At 46.0% G+C, this 24390-nt stretch overlaps 1 protein-coding gene across 2 annotated transcripts in view; it reads left to right on the top strand.

The window, feature by feature from the left end:
- Nucleotides 1-24390, top strand: part of LRRC36 (leucine rich repeat containing 36) — a 668251-nt gene that overhangs the window by 97991 nt on the left and 545870 nt on the right. For both annotated transcript variants that reach the window (XM_033941089.1, XM_033941088.1), the window contains exon 4: nt 18051-18147. In XM_033941089.1, coding sequence (XP_033796980.1) covers nt 18051-18147 — 97 coding nt within the window. The remainder of the gene's footprint in view (nt 1-18050; nt 18148-24390) is intronic.

Here is a 24390-nt window from a genome sequence, read left to right as displayed (position 1 = left end):
ATTACCAGAAAGATGTGCTGAGAATTGAGTCAGTTCAACGAATGCCACCAGGATGGTCTCGGGGCTCAAGGATCTCCCGTATGAAGAAAGGCTAAATAAATTGCAGCTGTACTCACTTGAGGAACAAAGAGAGAGAGGAGACATGATTGAGGCGTTTAAATATATCACGGGCCCTATCGAGATGGAAGATGATATCTTCTTTCTTAAAGGACCCTCAACCACAAGAGGGCATCTGCTGAAAATCAAGGGAGGGAAATTTCATGGCTACTCCAGAAAATATTTCTTCACCGAAAGGGTGGTTGATCGTTGGAATAAACTTCCACTGCAGGTGATTGAGGCCAGCAGCGTGCCAGATTTTAAGAGTAAATGGGATTTACATGTGGGATCTCTAAGGGGGTAAAGTCAGAGGGGTGGGTCAATGGAGTGGGCAGACTTGATGGGCTTTGGCCCCGTTTCTGCCGTCATTTTCTATGTTTAAATCTAACGTATTCCTTGTACTCCAGGAGGTTCAATATCTCCTCCTCCTCCTCAATGCCATCAAGGAAGTTCCTCCCTCTCAACACAACCAAGGCTTTTACTCCTCAAAATGACGGGAGGTCTGCGACCCATCCTAGATCTCTGAGCTCTCAACAAATATCTTGTCAAAGAGAAGTTTTGAATACTCTCTCTCGCTCTCCTTTATCCTCTTTTGGCTCAGAATGAATGGCTATGCTCTCTGGACCTCAAGGAAGCCTACACGCATATACCAATTGATCCGGCTTCCAGGAGATACCTTCACTTTCAAATCAGTCGTCGTCACTACCAGTACATAGTTCTTCCGTTCAGCCTGGCATCTTCTCCCAGAGTCTTCACGAAGTGCTTGATTGTAGTGGCAGCAGCCCTCTGATCCCAGGGTCTTCAGGTATTTTCTTACCTGGACGACTGGTTGATCAAGGCTTCATCGTCTCAGGAGGTGACCCTGGCGATGACTCACATTGATTTCGAAGCCCAAGGTTTGAAGGAAAGAAATAATTTTCCAAAGTCCAACCTCCAACCAACTCAACTTCTTCAGTTCATCGGGGCTATTCTGGACACTACTCTCATGAGGGTGTTTCTTCCTCCAGATCGCCTAGCTGCCTTGCTTCATCTCTGTCAGCAGATGTTTCAGCTACACACAATCTCTGCGAGACACACGATGGCTCTCCTGGGCCACATGGCCTTCACGGTTCATGTCACACCACTAGCCAGATTGCATCTTCGCACTCCTCAGTGGGCCCTAGCTTCTCAGTGGTGACAGAGACAGATCTGCTCTCACAGGATATCTCTGTAACCTCATCTCTTCTGCAGTTGCTCCACTGGTGGATGACTTCTTCCAATCTATCCAGAGGTCTTTTTTTCCATCTTCTTCTGCATCACCAGGTACTCACGATGGATGCTTTTAACTATGTATGTGTAGCGCACATGAGCGGCCTTCAAACGCAGGGTTAACGGACTTCCAACAAACGCAAATTTCACATCAATTTGCTAGAGCTCATAGCGATGTATTACACGCTAAAAGCTTTCCAACATCTGACTGACCAAGTTCTCCTCCTTCGCACAGACAACCAAGTAGCAATGTACTACATCAACAAGCAAGGCTCTCTTCTTCTTTGTCAAGAGGCTCAAAAGATTTGGCTTTGGGCAACCACCCGCAATCTTTTCCTGCGAGCAGTCTACATACAGGGTGAACAGAATTCCTTGGCAGACAACCTCAGCAGAATTCTCCAGCCTCTCACATGGACACACAGCTCGACAACTCTTCAGTCCATCTTTGCACAATGAGACACTCCTCAGGTAGACTTATTTGCAGCTCCCCACAACCACATACTGCCCCGCTTCTGCTCCAGGCTTTACTCTCCTCACTGCCTGGAAGCAATTGTTCCTCTGTATGTTCCCTCCCACTCCTCTCATCCTGAAAACTCTTTTCAAACTCAAGCAGGAGTCGGCTACTATGATACTCATAGCTCCTTGGTGGCCCAGGCAACATTGGTTCTCCCTTCTACTTCAACTCAGCACCAGGGAACCCATACTTCTTCCAATATTTCCTACTCTGCTTACACAGAATCAATGAGCTTTTTTTCATTCCAACCTGCAATCGTTACACCTGACAGCTTGGTATCTCTTGGGCTGACATCATTGAATCTCTCTCAGCCTGTCCGCACTATTATTGACACTTCCAGGAAACTGGCCACTCAACAATGTTATCAACAAAAGTGGACTCAATTTTCTTCCTGGTGTCTTCGTCATCATCATGATGATCCAGCTTCCTTGTCATTGGAACTGGTGCTAGATTATCTCATTCATCTCTCTGATTCTGGTCTTAAATCTACATCTAACAGAATCCATCTCAGCGCTATTACAGCTTTTCACATGCCAGTCGAGGGAAAGCTTCTCACTGTTCATCCACTGGTCTCCAGATTCATGAAAGGGCTTTTCAATGTTAAACCACCTCTCATGCCTCCACCTGTCATCTGGAACCTTAATGTAGTTCTTTCCAGGTTGATGAAACCACCATTTGAACCAATGGTTACAACTCATCTCAAATTTCTCACCTGGAAAGTATTTTTTCTCATCTCTCTCACTTCTGCCAGGAGGGTCAGTGAGCTACAAGCGTTGGTCGCAGATCCACTTTCACAGTTTTCAACCATTATAAAGTGGTTCTACGCACGCATCCTAAGTTTCTATCGAAAGTAGTTACAGACTTTCATCTCAATCAGTCCATCGTTCTTCCAGTTTTTTTCCCTAAGCCTCATTCTCATCCAGGAGAAACGGCGCTGCACACTTTGGACTGTTCTTTGGCCTTTGGACAAAGCCTCATTGAACATCTCCCCAACTCTTCATCTCATTTGGTAATAATAATAATTTATTTTCTTGTATACTGCCCCACCAGCAGTTCTAGGTGGTTCACAACAGAAAAACTGAGACATTTCAGCAGAACATATAATTTCAAAAATACACTACTACATACAATAGTATTAGCTAAAATACAATTTCAATGCATTGCTATCAATAAAAAAACATAGGTTAAAATCATAGGTTTAAAATGATTAAAAAGTAAAAACACCATCGTAACTATCAGCATTCTTGTTTATCAAATAGGTAAGTTGGGTCATCCTGTCACCAAATGGACAATATCCAACTGGTCGGCTGCCTGTATCTCATTCTGCTATACTCAGACCGGACTTCCTCTGGAGAATCGTGTCACTGCTCACTACGTCCATGCTATGGCAGCTTCTATAGTTTTCCTCAGATCTACTCCTATTGAGGAAATCTGCAAAGCTGCCACCTGGTCCTCAGTTTATACCTTCACTTCACATTACTGTCTGGAAATTTTTCCAAGACGGAATGGGCACTTCGGCCAGTCAGTTTTACAAAATTTGTTTTCTTAAAGGCCAGCTCTCCCTCCATCCCTTTCTAGTTAGCTTGGAGGTCACTCATTAGTGAGAATATGCTGCCTTTTTGTCCTGGGATAAAGCACACTTACCGTAACAGGTGTTATCCAGGGACAGAAGGCAGATATTCTCACAACTCACACACCTCCCCGGGTTGGCTTCTTAGCTGGCTTATCTTAATTTAGGGACTGCGTGCCTACGTTGGGCGGGAAGGCACTCGCACATGCGCGGTGCGGGCTAATCGCGAACTTTCTAAGTTTAAAGTTGCGATTCACTTTTCAAGTGTCCTTACCAGGGCTCCGTCAGTGTCGTCACCCATTAGTGAGAATATCTGCCTGCTGTCCCTGGATAACACCTGTTAGGGTAAGTAACTGTGCTTTCCCTCCCCTCTAGGCTATCTGCCTGGTAGCTTCCTGTCATTCTGTTTGTTCCTGCAGCCTCGCTGCATGGATGAAATCAGTCTCTTCTGCTCGTGTTTTGTTTTCAGTTCCTAGTCATTATTTGATTTGTTTTGCGGGTTTGCCCAAGTGCTGTGGATCAACTGTGCGAGTGATCCTTCAGCAGGAGATCGCAGACATTTTAAATTTTGTCTGCTTCTGGAGGGTGCAGTAAGCCCTCTAGACTGCCTGCAGATTGGATCGGGTCTTTAGGATCAGGAGCCATCTCTCCCCTGGTTCGTCCGTAAAGGGGTAGAGCGCAGGCCACTGTGGTTTTGAGGTACGCTGGGATCAGAACCGGACTGCGTGTCTTCCCCAATTTCCCTGAGGGGTCTTGGTGGTTGTGATCTGTGGTTACTGGGAAGGTGAGGTGGTCAGAAGACCTGAAAAATCCAGTTTAATCAGCTCCTGAGATACTGGTCTCCTTGCTTGTACTGTATATTGCAGGCTGCCATAGACTTTCATTGCAGCACATGTCTCTGTGGTATTTGTGAATCACAGAGTTTTGGCGATTTTGGTGAGTGCTGAAATCGGGGGTTTCCCTGCATGCCCTGGTCCTCCCACCTGTAAAATTGTAAAATCACCATTTTTTGTGGTTTCCTGAGTTTTTCCCAGGCAGTTTTAGGGCAAAATCGGCACCCACGGCGGCCATCTTGGATTTTCTTTAAAGCTTTCAAAAGTATATTTTTTGGACTTAGAAGCTTCGTTTTTGCTCTAAACTTCACAGATGGCCACCTCAGGACAGGATGGCATGGAGTCATGCCATAAATGCAGCGGATGTCTGGTGGATTCGCAGCCATGTATTCTGCACTAACCTGCTTTCCTCCAATTCTGCCAGAGACGTGATTCCAGCGTCCAGGATGCCAAAATTGGGCAAGGAGGGTGCTTTTGCGAAACGCAAGTGCAGTTCCTTGGAAAAGTCCCATAAGTCTTCTAAACATTCCAAATCTGAGTCCTGCAGATTGGCTTTTGCCACTGGTGACTAATTTCTGTTGGAATTTGTAGATATGATGTCTCAGGCTTTCAGGAGAAAAAGGGCTATGCCTGTCTCTCCCTCTCAGACTCCAGTGCGGCAGTCTGTCCAGCATCCAAAGATTCCAGCATCCAAAGATTCCAGCATGTCCATTTGCTCCCTTGCTGGTCCATCTGAAAGCAAGCGGCAGCTCCCTGCCATTGCCTCAGTACCTTCCTCAATTTCTATTCCATTGCTGTTGCATGGCTCTTCAGCGGAGTCAGCTGATGTAGCAAACTTAGCAGATCTAGGGGATTCCCAGAACACTGATTTCTGTGATCTGGGAGAGGATCAGACAGTGTTTAGGTTTTTTAAGTCTAGCCGTCTCCCTGATCTTATCTCTGAGTTCCGCTTTCTGCTGAATTTCCGGACCACGCGGACTTGGCAGAAATGCTCTTGGAGGTTTGGGAGGCCCCGAAGGGTCCTCTGAAGTGCGCTAGGGTCATGGCTAAGTTATATCCCATACAAAAAACAAAAGTCCAACAAGACAACCCACGGGTATAAAAGCACACAAGAAACAGTGGGAACAGACAATGAACACTCCACGTAGGATCACTGATGTAAAAAGAGTTTTGTTTATTCCAATAAGTTATATCTCAAGGCATAAAATTTTCTAAGTGCTTAGTCCCGCCAAAGGTGGGTTCGGCAGTGGCTCAGGTCCTAAATGTACCTCTTTGCCCTCGGATGGAGGGGTTGTCCTGAAGGATGTCCAAGACAGAAGAGTTGGTTTTGTCATGAAGCGTCTTGTCGATTCCACTGTGGCAGGAGTGCGAGCTGCGGAAGCCTCTTCCTTTGTGGCATGGGCATGTCATACCACACTCATAGAAACATAGAAATAGACGGCAGATAAGGGCCATGGCCCATCTAGTCTGCCCACCCCAATGACCCTCCCCTACCTTTCTCTGTGAATAGATCCCACGTGTCTATCCCATTTGGCCTTAAAATCAGGCACGCTGCTGGCCTCAATAACCTGAAGTGGAAGACTATTCAAGCGATCAACCACCCTTTCAGTGAAAAATAATTTCCTGGTGTCCCCGTGCAGTTTCCCGCCCCTGATTTTCCACGGATGCCCCCTTGTTGCCGCGGGACCCTTGAAAAAGAAGATATCTTCTTCCACCTCGATGCGGCCCGTGAGATACTTGAATGTCTCGATCATGTCACCCCTCTCTCTGCGTTCCTCGAGTGAGTACAGCTGCAACTTATCCAGCCGTTCCTCGTACGGGAGATCCTTGAGTCCCGAGACCATCTGGGTGGCCATTCTCTGGACCGACTCCAGTCTCAGCACATCCTTACGGTAATGCGGCCTCCAGAATTGCACACAGTATTCCAGGTGGGGCCTCACCATGGATCTATACAATGGCATAATGACTTCAGGCTTACGGCTGATGAACTCCTGCGTATGAAACCTATGATTTGCCTTGCCTTGGATGAAGCTTGCTCCACTTGATTGGCAGTCTTCATGTTCTCACTGACGATCACCCCTAAGTCTCGTTCTGTTTCAGTTCTTGTTAGGATCTCGCCATTTAAGGGTGTAAGTCTTGCATGGATTTTGGCTGCCCATGTGCATGACTTTGCATTTTTTGGCATTGAAGCTGAGTTGCCAGGACCTAGACCAGCGCTCCAGTAGGAGTAGGTCGAGCATCATGTTGTCGGACATTGAATTTATGTCTGTTGTGCTTTTGCCCACTACATTGCTTAGTTTGGCGTCATCGGCGAATAATGTTATTTTACCTCGCAGCCCTTCTGCCAAGTCTCTAATAAAGATGTTGAATAGGATTGGGCCCAGGACCGAGCCCTGCGGCACTCCACTGATTACCTCCGTCATTTTGGAGGAGGTGCCATTCACCACTACCCTCTGAAGCCTACCTCCAAGCCAGTTCCCAACCCATTTCGTCAATGTGTCGCACAATCCTATAGAACTCATCTTGCTCAGCAACCTGCGGTGTGGTACGCTATCGAATGCTTTACTGAAGTCCAGGTATACGATGTCCAGGGACTCCCCAACATCCAGCTTCCTCGTCACCCAGTCAAAGAAGCTGATCAGGTTGGATTGGCAGGATCTCCCCTTAGTAAATCCATGTTGACGGAGATCCCGTAGATTCTCCTCGTTCAGGATCGTATCCAATTGGCGTTTGATTAGAGTTTCCATTAGATTGCACACTATTGATGTGAGACTCACCGGTCTGTAGTTTGCTGTCTTCATCTTGGAGCCTTTCTTGTGGAGTGGAATGATGTTAGCCGTCTTCCAGTCCAACGGGACGTTACCCGTACTAAGGGAGAGATTGAAGAGCGCGGATAGCGGTTCCGCCAAGACATCACATAACTCCCTGAGCACCCTGGGGTGTAGGTTGTCAGGCCCCATTTCCTTGTTAACCTTAAGCTTTGACAGCTCGCAGTAGACACCGCTGGGTGTAAACTCGAAATTACTAAACGGGTCATCTGCGTCAACCCTTGTCTGTAGCTGAGGGCCGAGTCCTGGCGCCTTGCAGGTGAAGACTGAGCAGAAGTATTCATTTAACAGTTGGGCTTTTTCCGAGTCCGCTTCTACATAGTCTCCGTCTGGTTTCCTAAGACGTACTATCCCGCCTGAGTTCTTATTTCTGTCACTGATATACCTGAAGAAGGATTTATCTCCTTTCTGGATGTTCTTCGCGGAATTTGGCCTCCCTAACTGCTGTTTTGACGGCTTTTGACTTGGCCAGATAGACTTCCCTAGAGTCCTGTTTCCCTGATTGTTTGTAAGAGATGAATGCTTTTTTCTTCTCCTTGATGAGGTCCGAAATCTCCGTAGAGAACCACTGTGGCTTATTGTTCCTTTGCCGTTTACTTACTGATTTAACATAGCGGTTTGTTGCTTCTTGTATGGTGGCTTTCAAAGTCGACCACATTTCTTCCACGTTATCGGTTTCTGCTTGGCTTTGTAGCGCCTGGTGAACGAAGTCTCCCATTTCTTTGAAGTTTTGTGTCCTTGAATTTGAGGACCTTGGTCAGTGTGGTAGATTTAGTGAAATCATCAGAATTCTGAGGAGGTTGTCCTTCGGGACCTCAACTTCCTGGTTTCTGGAGTGAATTATTTAGCAGACGCACTCTATGATATTTTGAAAGTTTTTGCTAAGCTAGGAGCTTATTCAATTTCTGCTAGGAGAATGTTATGGTTTCGCCGATGGTCGGGTGATTCTTCATTTATGGCTATGCTGAGCAAGTTGTTTTTTAAAGGTTCGCTCTTGTTTGGCCAGGGTTTGGATGACCTTATGGCCAGTGTGCAGGACTATAAGCCTAAGGTGCTTCCTGGCTCTAATTTACCCGACCAGGAGGATGGGACGGCTGAATTTTCATCCCTTCTGGCGAATCTCACAGTATAGCCAGACCCCCTGTAGCAGGACAGCGTTTCGGAGCGTCCTCCAGACGTCACTTTGGAGATGTAGTACGCCAACAGTCTTCCAACTCCCGACCTTCTGTCCCTCCCAAGAAAAAATATTGACGCCAGGTCTCTAGCGAAGTCCCCTGTCAGATTAGAGGGCAGCTTTCGGCCTTCCTTCCAGAATGGCTAAAAATAAGCTTAGACCAGTGGGTCCTAGAGGTACTCAGGGTGGGCCTTTGACTACAGTTCTTCCAGCTGCCGGCGTACTTCTTCCTGTCCTCTTCCAAGGGAAACCGGACAGGGCCGGCAAGGTGAGCGCTACGGTGCGCTGGTTACTGGATTTGGCAGCCATAGATCCAGTCCCAAGGGAAGACTTGGGCTCCAGGAGATTCTCGATTTACTTCATCATGCCAAAGAAAGACTCCGAAGACTGCAGATTCTGGACCTGAAAACAGTGAACGCATTCCTGCATGTTCTGCATTTCTGGATAGAAATGGTGCATTCTGTAATGGCAGCAGTGGTGCCTGGGGAGTTTTTTGCTTCCTTGGATCTCACAGAAGCATACCTCCACATCCCGATATTTCCAGATCATCAGAGGTTCCTGAGGTTTCAGGAGGCATTTCCAGTTCTTGGCGCTACCTTTCGGTTTGGCGTTGGTGCCCAGATCATTCACCAAAGTCATGGTGGTGATGGCTGCTAATCTTCAATCACTGGGTGTACTCTTACATCCGTACCTAGATGACTGGCTGATCAGAGCACCCTCGAGGTGCAGGGCCACTTGCGGTTCGCCTAGTGATGTCTTTGCTGGAAAGTCTCGGATGAGTGATCAATCTGAAGAAGAGTCGCCTTGAGCTGACGCAGGATATGGAGTACCTGGAAGTCCGGTTCCTCATGGGGATGAACCGGGTATTTCTTCCAGAATCCAGAAAACTCAAACTCGAGTGCAATTCGGGACATGTTAGTGGTTCCAGCACCGATGGCCTGGCAGTATCTGCAGGTGTTGGGTCTCATGGTGGTGACCATAGATGTGATTCCGTGGGTGAGAGCTCGCATACATCCTCTTCAGCTATCTCTCCTGATGCAGTGGAATCCCCAGAGAGATGCACTGTGGGTGAAGCTGCCTTGGTTGGCTGTGGTGGTGAACAAAGGGCTCCCTCATCGGGTCTTGGACTTGGGGACCCTAATTACTGACATGAGTCTCTCCGGCTGGGGGCAGTTTGCATGTCTGTACCAGTCCAGGGACACTGGACGGTGAGGGAGCGCAGATGGACGATCAATCAACTGAAGCTGCGAGCGATCCAGTTAACTGCTGAGATTTCAAGGGAGTCTCCACTGGAAGGCTGTCCGTGTGTTCTCAGACAATGCGACGGCTGTTGCCTATGTCAACCGTCAAGGGGGCACGAGGAATCCCCTGCTAGGCTTGGAGGCTCGGAGCGTCATCTGTTGGCTTTGTCCGTGGCTTATGTGGCCTGCATAGACAATGTTCAGGCAGACTTTCTCAGTTGTCAGGCTCTGGACCAGGGAAAATGGTCCTTGTCCGGGCTAGCGTTTGAGGCCATAGTACGCCGCTGGGGTCATCCCACCTTTGATCTGATGGCATCTTAAAAGAACAGGAAGGCAGACAGGTTCTTCAACCACCGATGGGAGGTCGGCAGCAAAGGACTTGATGCTACGGTTCATCCTTGGCCCAAAGGGGACTTCTGTATGTCTTTCCCCCGTGGCCCATGATAGGGCATGTGCTGCACCATGTGTCCTCTCACAGGGGTGCGGTGATCCTTGTGGCTCCAGACTGACCCAGAAGACCTTGGTACGCAGACCTTGTCTTTATAGATTGCAACTGATTCAAAATACTGCTGCAAAATTGATCACGTGATTCCATTGCTCCAGAGTCTCCATTGGCTCCCAGTTTATTTTGGAGTTCAATTTAAATGTGCTTGTGTTCTTTTTAAAATCCTATATGGTATCTTTATTCCTCTCCTTCCTTTATCTTGGAATGCTTACAGACTTTCTTTTGCAAGAGGTAACCAACAATTTAAATTATCTCTTCCTTCCAAAAAAGGGATTAAAGGAGTCAAGATTTTTAGTCAATCTCTGATTTTTAAGTTTTCTCAACTTTGGAATGATCTTCCATTTCTTTTAAGGAGTTCCGCCTCACTTCAATTTTTTCACAAATCTATAAAAAATACTTTATTTGCTAAACACTTTGAAAAGTAATTTTCTGAAATTTAGTCTTTTTTAAATGGTTTTTATTTGTTAAGTTAATTATTGTAAACCGAGTCAAGCTTTCTTAGAATGATGACTCATTATATAAAGCCAAGCCTTAGATTAGATTAGATTAGATTGAGCTCGGAGAAGAGTCTGCTTCTTCCTTGCCATTGGATGTTGCTCACGCAGGGCCCGATTGCCCTTCAAGATCCGGATCACTTTGGTCTTACGGCCTGGCGCTTGAGCGAGCGGCCTTGAGGGCCAGGGGTTATTCCTCTGTGGTTGTCAACACGCTCCTTCAGAGCAAGAGGAAACAACTGTATTGACCTACGCGAACGCCTGGAGGTGCTTTCAGGCTTGGTGTGTGGGGGTTCAGGTGGACCCTTTGGTACCATTGGTGTCTCATGTTCTGAACTTCCTGCAGGCTGACCTCAGAAAGGGTATGGTGGTCTCTTATCTCCGTGTCCAGATTGCGGGACTTTCCTGTTTAGGTCCCTCTTCGTTCAAGGGTTCTCTGGCATTTCACCTAAATGTTGTCCGGTTCTTGAGGGGAGCTGGGAGGCTGCGGTCTCCCTTACGACCGCCATGGAACCTGAATTTGGTCCTACGCTCCCTGACTCATCTGTCTTATGAACCCCTGGATGGCATTTCTATGACAGAGCTTACCATTAAGACCGTTTTTCTTGTGGTGGTCACTTTGGCGCAGAGATTGTCGGAGCTTCAGGCTTTATCATGCAGAGATCCTTTCCTTCACATCACTGTTTCGGCAGTGATTTTGAGGACTATGTCTTCCTTTCTTCCGGAAGTGATTTCCTCTTTCCATGTCAACCAGGATGTTCGGCTGCTAGCCTTTGTTCCTTTGGGTTACAAGTCTAAGGACCGTATTTTGCGGTCTCTGGCTTTGCGATGTCTCCTTTTGAGATATCTGGAGGCCACTAATGTTTTCCGTCTGTCGGACCATCTCTTTGTTCTAGTGGACCATGCACACCGGGGTCAGCCTGCTTCTAAGGCTACCATATCGCATTGGATACGTGTGGTGATTTCTGCTGCCTATGTTTCAGCAGGGAAGAAGCCTCCCCTTGGCTTCCTCAGTGGCGAAGTCTCTGGCAATTTCACCTGAGGAGATATGTAGGGTGGCCATGTGGGCTTCGCTTCATACCTTTACCAAGTTTTACTGGCTTGATGTGGCAGCTAGGGGTGGTGCAGCCTATGGTGCTTCCATTCTGGTGGCGAGCTCATCGGACCCTTCCCCCCCCCCCCCCCCCCCCCCCCCCGAGAATTGGGACTAATTTGATTCATCCCACAAGTTCAGCCTCCAGAGGGATTCTACAAGAATAAAAGATTATGTTTCTTACCTCTGCTAATCTTCCTTTTTGTAAATCTCCTCTGGAGGCTGAACTTCCACCCTCTGTTTTGTCCAATTTGTAGATCACCTCTTCAGTTACTGGTAAGCTGGATTACTGTCTTTGACCAGACTCACTAAGAATTCCATACATGTTCCCTTAGGTTGGATTCATGGGTTGTCGAGGTTCTTGGATAGGGTCCCATCTGAAATTCAGGCTGTGTCTACGTTAGGTGGATTTATCTGTTTAGCAATTTGTACATGTTCAAATTTCTATTTCTTATATAACAAAAAAGAAATAAAAACCCAGAAACAATTGGCCTTTTTTGGCCATGGTTCCTTGTGTTTGATGTACTCGTGAGCAGAATTGACTGGTAGCGGGTGTTCCCGCACCCTCTCTTCTCTTTTTCTGTTTCCTGTTTGCACTAGATATCACTGGCTTTTTGACAAACTGAGCATGACAGGAAGCTACCAGACAGATAGCCTAGAGGGGAGGGAACAAGTTTTATTAGCCCTGCAGCCGAGGCTAAAGAGGATACAAGATCCCACGAGTTCAGCCTCCAGAGGAGATTTATAAGAAGGAAGATTAGCAGAGGTAAGAAACCTAATCTTTCATTAATGCAAATCCATTTACCCACGGTAGGAATATATCTCAGGCCCTCCTTGCCTATGAACAACAGTTTATTTTTGAGTGGAAGACCCTACAACCAATGGGGTTAAACCAGGAGATCGAGTGGTTTTCACTGTGAATGAGTCTTTCATAAAACTCGCTTAGTGAGGTAATCTTAGCCTCAGTTTGTAAATAAGGCTTAGTCCCAATTGATATAAAGATCAGTACTGGGGGGTGTATTTCCTGTTTCCCATTATGGCCCGAAGCAATAGCCCATGTTCCCGAGAGGTACGTTAATAATGAGATATACTATTAAGAGCAATGTTCAGTGTTTTAATTTAGTATATACATTTAAAACATAGTATTAGGATAGTTGAACAGTGGATATAAAGATACATGAACCACAGCTGCATATTCACTGACTTTTAAATTATTTTCACATTTATTTTCATTTGTAGTGTTCTCCCTCCTGAAGACGCAACACGCGAAACTCGAGTCAAGGGATCGGGTTTTGGCCACCTTCAGGTGTGCACAGTAGTTAATTGGGCATTTCACATTGGTCACACATTCACTTTTACAGCGGCGCACGCTATATTGAAAGAACAACCTCGTCAAAAGATAAGTAATAAATTCCTTATCAAGTGGTGGTAATTATATGGACGAAGGCTAATTTGGGACTTGACTATGACAATGATGGTCCCTGACTGGCGGCCCCTGCTTTTGTTTTTCATTTGAGCACTGGGATTTAGCAGATATGAGCATAGCACTTATATTAATGAATATTTATTTAAAGCAAAACCAGTTTAATTGTGAATTGATTTTAAATAAGAAGATTTTAAATAAGAAGATAAAGCCTGTGATTTCAATTTGAACAATCAGATATTCCATTAAACAAATTTTAAAACTATCATAATCATCACTATCCTTGGACTTCCTCCATATCCGTTCTGCCTTTCTTAAGTCATGGCTTACTTCTCAAACAGGTCCAGCTCTCCAAGGGCATGGCTTATAATTTCCTTTAACTGTAATCAATTTCTCAGGAGCAACAACATCCAAAGCCCTTTGTAAAGACAAATTCCACTACTAAATGAACCAAACCCGACTCATCAACCTCTAAACTAGGAAGCCATGCTTTCACCAGTGAGCATCAAATTGTGGCCTTATCTACCTTTTCATATTTCTCCAAGTAAAATGTTAGTAAAGAATGATCAGTCCACTCCAAGCTTGTTAATATAACATTATCTTCCAATAATTTTAATAACTCCTGACTAAAAAAAAAACCCCAAATCCAACACATGACCAGCATTGTGGGTTTGTTCTCTTATGATTTGAGTCAACAAACATGCAGATAGCATAGCAAGTACAATATGCTCCGACTGAAGAAAATCCTCATCAGTCACCCCAAAAGGGATATTAAAATCACCCAAAATACACAGCCTTGTAAAATATATAGAGAGGCTCATCAAAAAATGAAAAACCATGCATTCTTACATTTCCAGGTGGCAAATATACCAAACACAAGACCATACTTTCATTTCGCACTACTAAACATTTACCCATGTCATTGACTATTGAGTCAATCAACTTAAAATTTAAAACTAACTTATAAAAAACACCACCACCTCCTCTGTGTTTCCTAGAATGACAAGCCCAATCCTACTCATAGCACAGGGGACAAAATTGCCTAATTAAAACCACATCTAATTTTAAAAACCATGATTCTGTAATACATAAAACATTATACTCATCCTCTACTAATAAATCATATATTAATGAAGCTTGTTCCTAGCAGATCATACATTCAAATACCCACACTTTAAAATATCACCCAGTCTACTTACACCCTGTACACATTCATTATATCTCATACTGGAAGTTACAGCAGGCTCTATTCTCCCTCACACTTTCAACCCTGCTAAACACCCATAATGCCCTTTCCCCATTACAATTGGAATGCAAGACATATCCCCCTACTCTCTAACACTACGTCCCCAGTGCCCATCCTGGTGAAAGTGCACTGCACACTTTGTACTGTAAGAGATCCTTGATTCTCTTTCTGGAGCAGACGAAAGCCCACAGACAGTCCACCCAGCTTTTTTTTCTTTTGACTCTAACAGGGTGGTGACAGCTAACGATAAGTACACTGTCTAATTGGCTAGCAGATTACATCTCCTTTACATAACACACAGGCTGGGCTAACACTGGAGGGTTATGTCACAGCTCATAATGTTAGAGCCATGGCTGAGCCAGTTGCCCATTTGAAATTGGCCTCCATAGAGATTTGAAAAGCTGCAATAATGGTCAGTCAGTCCTTCAGAATTTTTTTCAGGGTCTAGAATCCAACTCCAGTCCCTTAGGATCATTTTTCTTTTTTTTTTTTTTTTTCCCAAAGCTGTTTTAAAGGAAAAAAGTGTGTTGAAAAAAATGGTTTGGCCTGTTGTAGGCCTTTTTTCTTCCTTTTTTGTTTCAAACAGCCATGTAGCTAGGGATTCCCATATGTGAGTATATGTGTCTTGCTTGCTCTTAGATAAAGTGAAGTGCAGTTATTTTCACATATCATCTGCCTCCTCTAGGAGTTGTATTCTGAATTCTTTTATATTAGATTGCCTGGTTCTGTGTGGTAGTGGTGGGAAGGCGCAGGCGTGATGTGGTTTTAAACATTTCTAGAAAAAATTCTGGGAATTTCTCCATCTGGGTTCTATTGGATGATGTTACCCATATGTGAGAACATGTGTCTCGTTGTCCTCAGAGAATACCTTCTAGAGCTGAGTAGCTTCACTTTATATAATTAGTTTACAATGACTTTAAGAATGTAGAAAAGAAGAGACTAATTAGGAGGCCCAGGTTACAAAGAGTGATTATGTAGGTGAAGAGAGCAACCTGCAATCAGATGGCTGGACACGTTGAAAACAACCATGGGATGACGCTGGAGGATCTTTCCGGACTAGCACAAAACCAATTTCTTTTTAGATCCACAATTCATGAAGTTACTAAGACTCAAGCACGAGTCAATGGCATCTAACAACAACAGTCTACCTAAGATACAAAGGTGAAAGGGAGTGTGTGTGAACAAGACCACAGAAAGTGAAAAGGAAAAGCTGCCACCAAGGAGGGCCATTACCCATTCCAGGAGGAAATAAGTAGTAAGTCAACTAGTGGAGAAGATCTAAAATGATATATTTATGTTTATTAGTTTTTCATATATTGCCTTTCAAATCAAGATCAAAACAATTTAGAATAAAATAATAACTAATAGAGTAAGGAAAATTGGAAAGGAGCTACAAACCATCAACAGGACAGAACACAAACCAAAGAAAGAAAAAAAAAAATGTGGGTCTTTGAGGCTGCCCTAAATTTTGAGTCAGATTGGGCTGAATTTAAGACTCTAGGGCAGGGCTGCTCAAGTCCGGTCCTCGAGATCTACTGGCAGGCCAGGTTTTCAGGATATCCACAATGAATATGCATGAGAAAGATTTGCCTGCACTACCTTCTTAGTATGCAAATCTCTCTCATGCATGTTCATTGTGGATATCCTGAAAACCTGGCCTGCCGGTAGATCTCGAGGACCGGACTTGGGTAGCCCTGCTCTAGGGTGACCAATACCATGGTTTTTTGGTTTCAGCTGAAACAGAATCTGTGGCTGAAATTTGCTGCTCAGTTTCACCAAAGTCAAACCATCACTGCCCCCTCCAGCAGATACCAGGTTCACCTGGTCCCTCTCAGCATACAGCAGGTCCCCCCTCAAGGCTGCATCTCTACCACAAACTGCCCTCCCCAGGCCTATTTATAGAACCTCGGGTGATCTAGTAGCCTTTACAGGGTAGGAGCAAAACTGTTGCTACTGCTCATGTCAACTATGCAGTCCATTTAGTAAAATGGAAGTTGAAAGTTTGTGGGAAGATGGAATTGAAACAGGACATGGGTCTGAAGTGAAAACGAACAAGAATGCAGAATTCTGAGACAAAATGAGGAAGCTGAAAAAGTTAATGAAAATAGGCGGTTGAAAAGTTGAAATAGTTTGATGTGAAAACAAGTTGAGAGGAAAGATGGAAGGCTAGGAAAAGGTAGAACAATAAAGTGGAAAGAAAAACGAGTAGATGATCATATCTTAGCTTTGATTACTGCTAATCTGAATGAGAAGTTTATTTATTAGGGCTATACTTGTGTTGGTATGGAAGCTGTTGCTATAGGATTCTCTAGAGCAGCGGTCTCAAATATGCGGCCCACGGGCCGCTTGTGGCTCTCCAGGTTTTATTTGCAGCCCGCAGTCTGGAGGCATCATTCTCTTCCTTTTGGAGCAGCAGCCGGCTCGTTCGTTCAAAGCCGCGGGTTGCACTATCTACTCCTGCATCGGAAGCCTCTCTGATGTCACAACATCAGAGAGGCTTCAGACGCAGGCACGGATCTCGCAAGGAGCTGCCACCCGCGGCTTTGAACGAACGAGCCGGCCAGACACGCTGCTGCTCCAGTGGCGTACCAAGGGGGGGGCGGTCCACTGTTCTCCTTAGAGTGCGGCTCGCGGCTCGTCTAGAGTAGTGGTGCCGAACCTGCTTCCCTTCCCTTCTCACTGCTGCCATCGGGGATCAGGCCAGCACCGTGTTCTTTGATCTCCCTGCTTCTCTTCCCTGCGGGGCCGACCAACTCTCGCGGCCCAACGTCAATTCTGACGTCGAGAGGATGTTCTGGCTAGCCAAACGCTGCCTGGCTGCCCGGAACGTCCTTTCCGACGTTAGAATTGACGTCCGGCGGCGAGAGTTGGTCGGCCCGGTGCAGAAGAGAAGCAGGGAGATCTCTGCCTGTTCTCGATAGCGGCAGCGGCAGCAGCCTATTCCACGGTGGCGGTGGCATGGGGGAGGGCAGGAAGGAAGGAAGAAAGAAGGTGGGGTGGGGACAGGGAGCCAGAAAAAAAGCAAAAAATGGGGCACGGAGGAAGGGAGAAAGAAGGAGGGGGGACAGGGAACAAGAAACAAAGCAAAAAATGGGGCACGGAATCAGAGAAAGACAGACAGAGAAAGAAATAAAAAGTTGGGGGAGGGAATGAGGTCTGGAGGAGAGGAAGCATACAGGAGGCTGAAAGAAGGGAAGAAGTATTGGATGCACAGTCAGAAGAATAAAGTGCAACCAGAGACTGATGAAATTACCAAACAAAGGTAGGAAAATGATTTTATTTTCAATTTAGTGATTGAAATGTGCCAGTTTTGAGAAAGAAAAGATAATGAACTTTAAATGTGAGTGCTGCAGAAAAAAATAGAGTACTTGGAGGGCCGCAGAAAAAATAGTTAATGTCTTATTAAAGAAATGACAATTTTGCATGAGGTAAAACTCTTTATAGTTTATATATCTTTCCTTTTAACTGGTAAAGGAAAGTTTTATAAACTATAAAGAGTTTTACCTCATGCAAAATTGTCATTTCTTTAATAAGACATTAACTATTTTTTCTGCGGCCCTCCAAGTACCTACAAATCCAAAATGTGGCCCCGCAAAGGGTTTGAGTTTGAGACCACTGCTCTAGAGTCAATTTGTTGCTGTCACTGAACATAAAATTCCTTAAGTCACAGGAGTTTGCATACAGACAAAAATTTCAGCTGAAGGTTTTTGTTGCATGTAAGTTTTCTATCATTTTCTCAGCTTTATTGACAAAAAAGTGTATATTCTCTTTTTTTACTGTTGTAGATGACAGAATTGTCAGGGAGAGTGAGAAAAAAACTGCACAGCAACATTTTGGTTTAATGAAAAAGGAAGAAAACATGCTTAGTAAAGACAGCAAGAAGTAAGAAAAAATTCCAAGAATGTATGGTTTATATAGTAGTAAATTTCATTCTATGCCAATATTTTAGCACTTTACTTCAATTCTGTAGCATCTGTGTGTATAATTTTTAGATATTCTATTAATATATCTTTTAGTATTTGCAATTTAACTGCAATGGTAGTGAGTATTACTACACAAATGTCAAACGTTTTTTGTTTACAGTATACAATGATAGCCTTCTGTCTTTTCAATTTTTTCCAAATGTTTATTTTCACCTCAGCAACAATTAAGATACTTAAGATACAACATCTGGCTCCTGTTGTATCTTAAGTGGGCAAATATTTTAAACCCAAAAGACACCTCCCCAGATAACCATATTTCTAGTGCAATAGTTGAGACATTCTAGACAAATGGGCTATGTCACCAGGGCCGCGTGCATCTGCAGAAGGAAAACACTCTGGAATTTTCTTCTTGCCTCTGCTGTACTTCACTGGGCTCCTTAAATCCACCTACAGTTCTTTCCTTCTGCTCATGTGCCTCCTGGAGTATTTGTTCTGCTCTCCACATTTGATTATTTTATTTTATTCGGTGTATTTTTTGTTCTTTTTTCAGGGATTCTGGTGCTTGGAGCATTTTATCAGCTCTGTGTGCTTAGAGAACACACAGACTTTGGTCTATAGCTGACAGGCCAATCACACTGGGTACCTGTTAGCCAGCCTACATAGTTTTCTCTGGTGCTCAAGGCCGTCCCTGAAGTGGTCTCACTTACTGTTAAGCAGGGGTTGAGTGCAAGCTGTTGGGCACCCTTAGGAGACTCAGCGGTATATCGCAGGGTGTCAGTTGCATCTTCTCGCCTCCAGCTGTCCCAGTGTGCATCTGTTGGTCCGCAGGGATGGAGGTGCAGTCATGCATAGGGTCTGACTGGCAGCCCGAAGATCAGCTTTGCAGGAGCATTCCCGGCTCTGAGTCAGTGAATTTTTCATCCAGCTACTGTGAGAGAGCTGAGGCAGGCTACAACACAGATCTTCAGGCAGGTCACAGTGAGTACAGACTGTCACTCTGTGAGGTGAATTGGGGGAGGTTAGAAAAGTGGGGTTTTATGTATTTCTACATGTTCCCCCTCCTGATATCTCATAATCGACATTTTCTGAGTTTGGGAAGAGTAAAAAATATCTTGATTTTGATGCAAATTTCTTGATGGCGGCCATCTTGGATTTTTAGCAATCTTTTTTTCTTAAGCACCCCTGCTTCTCCAAAACTGTAAATTTTGCCTAGAAACATGTTGGGATGGAGTCCTTGAGCTCTCCTCATGTGGATTCTTGCCAGGATTGTGCAAATTTATCACTTTTAGAGCATCCTTGTACATGTCATAGCCAAGGGAGGCGACAACATCAGACTTAGCCTATCCCCTGCTGAAGCAGGTGACTAAATGCTTAGCTAACCCAGCGGGGTGGACTTTTTTGCTTTCGGGGTTTGGCACTACTGTTACTTCCGTTCACCTGGCTGTGGCTTTCCGCAGCCTCAGAAGCACAACTTTAAGTCATCTAAGGGTGACTCTAAACTCCAGGAGCTGGACACTTTTTCAGATTTTATGAAATATTTGTGGACTTAGTTTCAGATCAGGCGTTCTTCTCCTCACAGTTCCAGTACGCTTTCACGTTGTCTGTTAGTGGAATTGCTCCTTTGGACATGTCATTTCCTTAGCTGTCGCTTCTTTGGCACTGCCTGACCCTGATCTGAGGGACTCTGATGCAGATGCCTCGCGTGCTGACCCCTTTTTCGCAGGTGCAGCGCTTCCAGAGGCGGGAGATCAAGGACTGTGTGCTGGATCTGTGGATCCCTCTGGGGTTTTGGATCCTGGAGATGATCGCACGGTCCTGTGCCTATTTCAGTCTGCGGATTTGCCAGACCTTATTTCTGAATCTTTGTAGATGTTGTATTTGGTCATGCAGCCAGCTCCATCCACTTCTTCCTCTTGGCTTTGTGGTGTGCACTCAGTCTGCTACTTTTCCCTGGCACCCTGATATGAGTATTCTGGTCTCGGAGAAGTTTGACTCTTTGGAGGGTGCTCTTAAAATTGCTAGAGCCATGTTACGCTTGTATCCTCTGGCACAGGAGTGTCAGCAACTTTGGGGTCAGTTCAGGATGGATTCTTTGGTTGTGCAGGTGACTGCACGCAGCTCTCTACCAGTGAAGGTGGTGTGGTGAGGAAGGATATGCAGGACCGCCGTGTGGAAGTGGTCCTCTGGAAACTCATCAACACAGCTGTTATCCCAGGACAAGCAGGCAGCATATTCTCTACATGTGGGTGACGTCATCAACGGAGCCCCCTAGCGGACGTTTTCGCAAGCAGATTTGCTCGAAGACCTTCAGGCTTGTGATTGGCCCGCGCATGCACGCGTGCCCTTCCCGCCCTGCCTAGGGCATCTGTCTCCTCAGAGTCTCCTCCTTGGCCCCTTCTACTACTCCGGCCTCGGGTAAGTCTCCTTTTTCCTCCTCAGGTGTGCCGGCAAAAAAGCCTTCCTCTGAGTCTCATGTCAGCACCGCCTCATCGGCGCCTTCGAGACATCACTCTAAGCGAGCCTCCACATGTAGGGAATACTCTTCCTTGAGGTCGCCCCCGAAGGAGCGCACTGCTGCACTTCTGACCCACCTTCCTTTGGTCTCGGTGCCTATGTTCGAGGACATGCTTAAGGCTATTATTGCCACACAGTTTTCCTCGGTGGTGAGCCAACTAGTCCCGACCTCGACGCCTGTGGCCTCGGTCTCGACCCAGTCGCGGTCTGCCCAGCCTGAGCGTCACCTCGTTTCTCGAGGCGTCACCCACAAGATGCATCGGGTTCCCTCGAGCGATTCTTCCTCCCCTGAGGCGCCGAGGACTTTTCGGGAGTCCCAGCCGGGGGCCTGTGTTTCCCCCGCTACTGGGGCAAGGCTTGCCTCTTCTAAAAGGCCCCGGTCTTCCCCGCCCTGTCGGGGCAGATCTCCGACCTCGAGAACGTCTACACACATGCTTGTCCTCGAATTGGATTCTAGTGTTTGTTCCCCATTGAGAAGCTTGCCGGCTTCTAAGGGGCCTGCTTCGAAGCCTGTTGAGGATTTTTCCTATACCCCGTCTTCTTTGAAGCTTTCTCAGTGATTTCCTCGGACTCCGGGGTCTTCCCTGGTCCATTTGGCACGGGGCCATTCTTCGACGCCCCCTACGCGCCTTAGTTGAACCTCTTCAGACTCCCATTCACGGGACTCTGAGGCTCCGGCTTACTATTCCAGGGGGGTTTCTCCCTCGTTCTCGGCTACGCCCCGATCTCGGTCGGAGTCTCCTCTGGAGGATGAATCCTCTTCTTGGACTTCCTCCTTTTCTCGTTTCATCTCTGACATGGGCAGAGCTCTGAACTTGGATCTTCAGTCCGACTCCCGCTTTACCCAGGAATACCTGGCGGAACTGGGAATTGACAATATGCCTCGTGAGGCACTTGGCATACCATTGCATCAAGTTCTTCGGCAGACGTTTCTCCGGAACCTGGAGACACCATATGCTGTCACTGCTATCCCCTCCAAGTTGGAGTCCCGTTACCGGACTACCCCGGTTAAAGGGTTTGATGGTGGTCAGCTTTCCCACCAATCCTTGGTGGTTGAATCTTTCTTGAAGAAGTCTAATCCCTCGAAGGTCTATGCTGCCGTCCCCCCTGGCAGGGAGGGCCATACGATGGACAAATTTGGTCGCCGTCTTTATCAGAACTCGATGATGGCGAACCATAGAAACATAGAAAAAAAGCGGCAGAAAAGGGCTATAGCCCACCAAGTCTGCCCATTCCAAGTATCCTCCCCCCCTGAGTTTACTCCCTTAAAGATCCCACGTGAGTATCCCATTTTCTCTTAAAATCCGTCACGCTGCTGGCCTTTATCACCTGGAGTGGGAGTCTGTTCCAATGATCCACAACTCTCTCGGTGAAGAAATACTTCCTGAAGTCGCCATGAAACTTCCCTCCCCTGATTTTTAGCGGATGCCCTCTGGTGGTTGAGGGTCCCATGAGCCGGAATATATCATCTTCTGACTCGATGTGCCCCGTGATATACTTATACGTTTCAATCATATCTCCCCGTTCCCTTCTTTCCTCAAGTGAGTACATCCGCAATTTCTCTAGTCTTTCTTCATACGTGAGATCCTTGAGCCCCAAGACCATCCTGGTGGCTGTTCGCTGTACCGACTCGATTCTCAGCACATCCTTTCGGTAGTGAGGTCTCCAAAACTGAACGCAGTACTCTAAGTGAGGCCTCACCATGGCTCTGTACAACGGCATCATAACCTCAGGTCTCCTGCTGACGAAACCTCTGCGGATACACCCCATCATTTGTCTTGCTCTGGAGGAAGCCTTCTCCACTTGATTGGCAACCTTCATGTCCTCTCTAATGATCACTCCTAGATCGCGTTCCGCTGTGGTCCTAACCAAGGTTTCACCATTTAGTACATAAGTTCTACGCGGGTTTCTCTTTCCCAGGTGCATTACCTTGCATTTTTTAGCATTGAAGCCAAGCTGCCAAGTAGTTGACCATTGTTCCAGCAGCAGTAGATCGTGTGTCATATTATCAGGTAATAAGCTTCTGCCTATTATGTTGCAAAGTTTGGCGTCGTCGGCGAACAGCGATACCTTTCCCCTAAGTCCTTGCGTCATATCTCTTATGAATAAGTTGAATAGAATCGGACCCAGGACCGAGCCCTGCGGCACTCCACTTATCACGTCCGATGCTTCAGATGGGGTACCGTTCACCACTACCCTTTGATGTCTGCCGCTCAGCCAATCCCCAACCCATGTAGTTAGAGTGTCTCCTAATCCTATCGATTTTAGCTTGTTCAGTAATCTTCGATGAGGGACGCTATCAAATGCTTTACTGAAGTCCAAATACACTACGTCCAGTGACTCTCCAGCATCCAGTTGTCTAGTAACCCAGTCAAAAAAGCTAATCAGATTAGATTGGCAGGATCTACCCTGGGTGAACCCGTGTTGGTGTGGATCACGCAGTTTTTCTTCGTCTAGGATTGTGTCAATATTCTGTTTGATCAGTGTTTCCATGAGTTTACACACTATAGACGTGAGACTCACTGGTCTGTAGTTTGCTGTCTCTGTCCTGCAGCCCTTTTTGTGGAGTGGGATTACGTTGGCGGTTTTCCAGTCCAAGGGGACCCTTCCTGTGCTTAGGGAAAGATTGAAAAGAACAGATAATGGTTCTGCCAGGACTTCCCTTAACTCCCTTAGCATTCTGGGATGTAGGTTATCTGGTCCCATGGCTTTGTTTACTTTGAGTCTTGATAGTTCGTCGTAGACGCTACTGGGCGTAAATTCAAAATCTTGAAACGGGTCTTTCTGGTTATCTCCCGTCTGCAGCTGTGGACCAACTCCCGGCGCTTCTCGGGTGAATACTGAACAGAAGTATTGGTTTAGTAGTTCTGCCTTCTCAGAATCTGATTCCGCAAAGTTACCGTCCGATTGCTTCAGGCGTACTATCCCATCTTTGTTTCTTTTCCTGTCACTAATATAGCTGAAGAAAGATTTATCCCCTTTCTTAATTTTCCGTGCTAACTCTTCCTCCATTTGGAGTTTGGACTCTCTGACTGCTGTTTTGACAGCTTTAGATCTGTCTAGATAGTACTCTTTTGCCCCCTCTCTGCCTAGATGTTTGTAGGTGATAAATGCGTCTTTTTTCTGTTTAACTAGGTCTGAAATTTCTTTACTGAACCATTGGGGTCTTTTGTTTCTCCTGCGTTTACTTACTGTCTTTATGTATCGGTCTGTTGCTTCGTGTAGTATGGATTTCAGAGACGACCACATACCCTCCACATTGTCAGATTTTGCTTGTTTATATAGCTCCCGATGGACAAAATCTCCCATGCTGCTGAAGTCTGTACCTCTAAAGTTGAGAACCCTTGTTGCTGTGTTTGTCTTAGGGAAACCTTTCTTAAGGTTGAGCCATACCATATTATGGTCGCTGGAGGCCAGTGTGTCTCCTACTGAGACTTCCGTGACGCTATCTCCGTTGGTGAGGACCAGGTCTAGTAATGCCTGATCCCTGGTGGGCTCCAACACCATTTGCTTGAGACGTGCCCCCTTTATGGAGTTTAATATTCTTTTGCTGCTACCCGTAGTCGCGGAGAGTGTGTTCCAATCTGCATCTGGCATGTTGAAGTCTCCTAGCATTACTAAGTCTCCGCGCAGCGTGATGTTCTCTATGTCCTCAATTAATTCCATGTCTTTGTCCTCCTGTTGCCTG

Source organism: Geotrypetes seraphini, chromosome 4 (genome assembly GCF_902459505.1).
Source record: "Geotrypetes seraphini chromosome 4, aGeoSer1.1, whole genome shotgun sequence".
NCBI classification, from domain to species: domain Eukaryota; kingdom Metazoa; phylum Chordata; class Amphibia; order Gymnophiona; family Dermophiidae; genus Geotrypetes; species Geotrypetes seraphini.
Note: the sequence above shows the minus strand (reverse complement) of the source record. Positions and strands in the feature narration are given on the sequence as shown.